The 5,256-nt window shown below is 61.4% G+C and overlaps 1 protein-coding gene across 1 annotated transcript; it reads left to right on the forward strand.

Annotated features, from left to right (window-relative positions):
• Positions 1-252: 252 nt before the first annotated feature.
• MNEG_1577 (anthranilate phosphoribosyltransferase) lies at positions 253-2,614 on the forward strand (the record flags this gene model as incomplete). Its single annotated transcript, XM_014049942.1, has 6 exons — positions 253-261; positions 639-701; positions 1,042-1,120; positions 1,520-1,671; positions 2,300-2,400; positions 2,584-2,614. 6 exons carry the CDS (start codon positions 253-255, stop codon positions 2,612-2,614), a joined length of 435 nt encoding a protein of 144 aa, XP_013905396.1.
• Between the last annotated feature and the right edge of the window lie 2,642 nt (positions 2,615-5,256).

Genomic DNA, 5,256 nt, shown 5'->3' on the forward strand with positions numbered 1-5,256 from the left:
GCAGCGAGATGGGCAGCGTCGTCTAGAAGTATGATGTCATCTCCCCTTCTTCTGTGTCTAGCTCTTGCGTCAGGCCGGCTTGTTGCTCAACCCACCTAGCGAGTTTACTAACGGGACGCGGCATTGATCCACGCACCCCGCACCGGGCGGCCAGCCCATGGTGGAATCTACACACCCTCGTGTGCGAGCGTGCGGCCTACAGTGCGCCGGGTGCCGAGCAGCAGATCGAGCACTCGTGCAGCAGCACAGCCAATGAAGGAGGTACGGCTCTCAATTTCGTTAAAGCCGATGAAAAGGCTCGAATTGTGACACGCAGAACCCCTGCAGATTATCGAGGCGCTCATCGCGCGGCAAGACCTGTCGCAGTAGCAGTTTGAAGACGCACTGCTGGTGAGCCGGACGCGTCGGGCGGGTGTGCGCAGCCGGCCCCAGCACCAGACTGGAACACGTGACAAACATCGACTCCGTTTAGGAGCACGGCAGCGGCCCGTGCGGAAGCCAGCAGCACGTACGCAAGTCGTGCTCAACGCGGTGCTCGCGCCCCATCAGCCAGAGTGCCCCGGGCCCCAGCGCACAAACCGTGATCGCCCTTTGCCTGCGCTGCGCCGCGCTGCGGCGTTCTTGCCGCCGCGCCGCAGGGCGTGTTGGACGACTTCTCCCCGGAGCAGACGGCAGCGTTCCTCGTGCTGCTGCGCGCCAAGGTGCGGGGCGCGGCGGCGCGCGGCCGTGTCTCATGGGCAGCGCGCACGGCGCCCCAATGGGCGCCGCAACGGGCGCCGCAGCGGGCGCCGCAGCGGGCGCGCAGTGCGGCGCAGCCCGGACCCTCGCGGCGGGCCGCGTGCAAGCTCGGCAGCTGCCCGGAAGCTGCAAGCGCGAGACGCGCCTCGCTACGCGCCCAGGCCGTCCAACACAGCAGCGGCCCCGGCCCGTCACACATGTCAGCGCCGCGCGCCATGCGACGCCGAGGGTCAGCGCCCGTTCCACGGCCCCGGCCTCCCGCATCCTCATGTGTGATGCAATGAATCGCATCTTCACATGCAGGGCGAGACGCCCGACGAGATCGCTGGCATGGCGCGGGCGTTCCTGCAGCACGGCCTGCACGTGGAGACAGCAAAGGGCGGTGAGATTACTAATGCGGCGGCGGAGGGGCGGGGGAAGGGTGGTGGTGTCAATCTCGACGCTCCTGGCCCGGTCGGGACGGCGGAGGGAGGGGCAGCGGAAGCCTGTGCCCGCCGGACGGCGGCCGACAGCGGGCGGCCGGCGGCGGGCGCGACGGGCGTGTCGTTTCGGGGAGTGGATGGTGACAGGCCGCGGATGAACAGAAAGGCGGGCGCGCGGAGAGGTTGGTGCCGAGGGCGGCGGCGGCGCGCTGTGCGGCTGGCTGGCAGCCACGCCTTGGGGGCTTCCCGTTTTCGAGTGCACGCACTGCCCGGATGCTGCTATCACCACAAAGCGACCCTGATGATGTCACAAATACGAAACCGCCGATGCATCCTGCCAACCTGGTTAAAAATGACAGTCGTCGACATCGTCGGCACCGGCGGCGACGGCATCGGCTCGGTGAACATCAGCACCGGCGCCAGCGTCATCGTCGCGGCGGCGGGCGGGCGCGTGGCGAAGCACGGCAACCGCTCGGTGTCGAGCCTCTGCGGCAGCGCGGACGTGCTGGAGGTGGGCGCGGGGCCCCGCGGGCGGCGCGGGGGGCGTGCACGGTGTATTTTTTCGGGGCGGCCCGTCTCGGGCTGACTGGGATTGAAGCTTCGAATAAAAACGTGGATTGCCTGTGCGAGCCGGCTCGGGCCGGGGTCGAGGGGTTGAAAGGCCGGCGACGGCGTGCTGGATTTGATGGGGCCGGGCTCGCCCCGTGGGCCGCCCGGCCTGATGGGGACAGGGCGGTGGCACCAGAGCAATCAGCACGCGGCCGGGGCAGCAGGGGGGCCGTTTGCGTCGCGCCCTGGCAGCGCCACTCTTGGGGAATGGGGCCGCACGGCCTGCAGCTGGGGCCGCCCACGACGCCGCCCTTTCGCCCCCGCCGTCGTGGCCCTGGAGCCCTCCACCTTCCGGCCCTGCTTGCCAGCCGCCTCAGCGGCGCGGCCCTCCGCTTATGAGACCCGTGGCTGCAGCCCCCCTCCCCCCAGAACACGAATGCACACGCACGCAACCGCCCTGCCAACCAACCCTTCCGTCAAATTCGATCACTCGTTTGAGTTGCGAACCACCCTTTCGAACATCAAACTGATTACCTGTACTGATAGCTGACCTGTTTCACTATCAACCTGCACTACCTGCGTCCCCCCAGGCGTTGGGCGTGGAGATCGATCTGGGCCCCGAGGGCGTCGCGCGCTGCGTCGACCAGACCGGCGTCGGCTTCATGTACGCGCCGCGCTACCACCCCGCCACGTGGTTGCTCTGCACATCAATTGATTTAGTGGGGCAATGCGATTTTACAAGCTCCCCAAACCCCACAGCCAGCCAGCATGATGCAATTTTTCGGTGACATTACGAACGCCCCTCGCCGATACCCGGTCAACTTAGGTGAGCTTGAGCACTCGGCCAAGGCCCTTGAACCCGGACGCCACACAGCTCTATGCTCAGCCTGCCGGGTGGTTGGTGACAGCGGAAGCAACGGGTGCAGCGCCAGTGGCAATGGCATTGAGGACCCTTGGTGGACTGTGCTAGCATGTTTGCGGCGCTGGTGTAGGCACCATTCATAAGGAGGGTGGAGGGAGCATCTAGGTGAGAGGCGGCATGGGTAGGCTGCAGAGTTGCAGGGGGCATTTGGGAGCTGTTTGTGCAGGGCACAGCATCCGTACTTTTTGAGGGCATCCACACAAGCACCACGGTGCGCAGTGGATGGTTGCAATACGTGCGACTGCAAACGTAACAGTTGGTGTTTAGAGACGGCATAATCACACCTTTGACAGCGAGTGATGGTGGGTAGCAGGATCACCCACACGACAGCCAGCGATGGCAGCTCACATATTCAAGGTCTCATTGGCTGGTTACTGCAGATAACGTATAATAGTGGTTTGATAACATGGTTATTTGTGTTCAAAGCACATAACCAGATATCCAAGTAACCATTTATCCAAGATAAACAGATAACGAAGATATCCAAAATGAAAGATAACCAGGTGTCCAAGATAACAAAGAACAATACTCAACAGCACTTGTTAATCATGATAACATGTTCACCGGATAAGCAGTGTCTTATCAGTGGGTTGGCCTCCATAGTACAGGGACAAATTAACTCCGGCTGTCAATGGGAATTGGGGTGTTATGTGCGCACACAACACCGCGTTATCCACCGGATTTCCCACAGGAATTGACCAAAACAACAGGCCCCTTTCGTTGGTTCTGTTGCAGCTGGGATAGGAGCAGATGGGCCCAACCCGCGTACGCCGTGACCTGCATGGCAGCACCTTGTGCCACACCCACCGGGTCATTACAGCACGCCGGGCGCTTGAGGGGTCTGGGCGGAAGCGGGGCCGGCCAGGGGCACCCGCGGTGGCCAGGACGAGGCACAAACGGGAGCGCGACCCCTGTGGGGGTGCGCGAATGGCTGCGAGGGTCCCACATGTATCCGCTCAAAGTCATGGACGAAAAGTGTGTGCGAGGCGACACCGTAAGAGGCAGTCGAAGGGCGTCACCTGGGTGTCCCTGAGCGCCTAGTGGGGTCCGCAGGTCCCCCACACCGGTGGGGCTGCGGGGAAGCGGGCGTTTGCCCTGACCTTGCGCCCGTCCTTCAAACATACCGGGTGCCCAGCGCCCGGTCTACTCTACTCTACTCTACTCTACTCCACTCTACTCTACTCTACTCTACTCTACTCTACTCTACTCTACTCTACTCTACTCTACTCTAATCTAATCTAATCTACTCTAATCTACTCTACTCTACTCTACTCTACTCTACTCTACTCTACTCTGGTATATGTGCTTATCAAGCAGTCCTCACAGCTGCATAGCCAGGGCACGCGCGAAGTGCAAGAAACAGCTGCATCAAAATCCACGAGGCAGGGGCAGAGTCCAGTGGGTGGGGGGCAGAGGGTATGGCAAAACAGTTGGTGTGACCACGAGGGGCACCCTTGGTGACCGAGAAACAGGCAGGTCTCAACTATCAGAAAACTATATTACTATAAGACATATCTATAATCTCGGGCACCTAGAAGCCGCCTGTAGGCCTCCTGCGCAAAATGCACTTCTGCTCAACACCGGCACACGATCTCCTCTTGGACGTCGGTGCACGCAGCGCTGCATGATCAACGAAGTGTCTCAAACTATTCAAGAGACATTTCTTGCAGCTGCTGCCTCAGGAGTGCCCTGCTGTGGCCAATGGTGCACCGCAAAAGTGCCTGCAGCACTCTGAATGTTGATTGGCCGAGACGCGGAGGGAGGCGGAGGACCATGTATGTGGAAAAAATCTATGTGATTATAACATTTATATACTGCAATGCTGGTTTGCTCCCGTTTGCACCAGGCGAGCACAACCAGTGGGCTCCCATGCATCGCGCGCATGCATGGACATGGTCTCAACGGTCACCCACGAACTCAAGCTGTGGCATGCACGCAGAGAACCTTGTACTGCAATATCAATTACCTACATGGGTGACGTGAGGACACCACGCGGGCGGTGCCGCTCTCTGTGGATGCTGGGCAGCGACAAGTAAGGCAGCCGACTGCCGGCGCCCCCCCTTGCAAGCGAGGGAGCGGGTGACACGGGAGCGCACGCTGTGGACCGAACAAACCCAAGCGCTGACTGCGCTGGGCGTAGCGGCAAGGATCTGCTGGCACGCAAAGTGTAGGCGGCAAGCATGTTCGAACTCACACAAGGCGCAGGATGGCATTCTCGCACAGTGCCCTTTGCCCACGGACGGTAATTGATTTTGACGGGGTGAGGCGCGCACACATCCTGTGAAAACCACTCCCTTTGGGGGAACCAAACTGATTGTGAGGGGCGCCCTCGCTCGGCTGGCGATCGGAGCCCAGGCTAATCGAAACCTCGCTGTTACTCGCTGTTGATCGCGGCGTTATTGACTTGCCCACAACCACTCATGGCGCGCCGCAAGCGTTGCCGCGCTTTTGGCCGTCAGCAGCCAAGGCAGCTGCCGGGCAGCGGCGCGCCAACACGGCAGTACACCCCTGACACGGCGTAGCGGGAAATTTTATACACTCATACAGGTTGAGCAGCGACAGTGATTTTGGACATTAGCGCCTCATTGGCCGCGGGGCAATGCACGCCCACACTCATGTGGGGGG

This window comes from Monoraphidium neglectum (genome assembly GCF_000611645.1).
Source record: "Monoraphidium neglectum strain SAG 48.87 unplaced genomic scaffold scaffold00161, whole genome shotgun sequence".
Lineage (NCBI taxonomy): Eukaryota > Viridiplantae > Chlorophyta > Chlorophyceae > Sphaeropleales > Selenastraceae > Monoraphidium > Monoraphidium neglectum.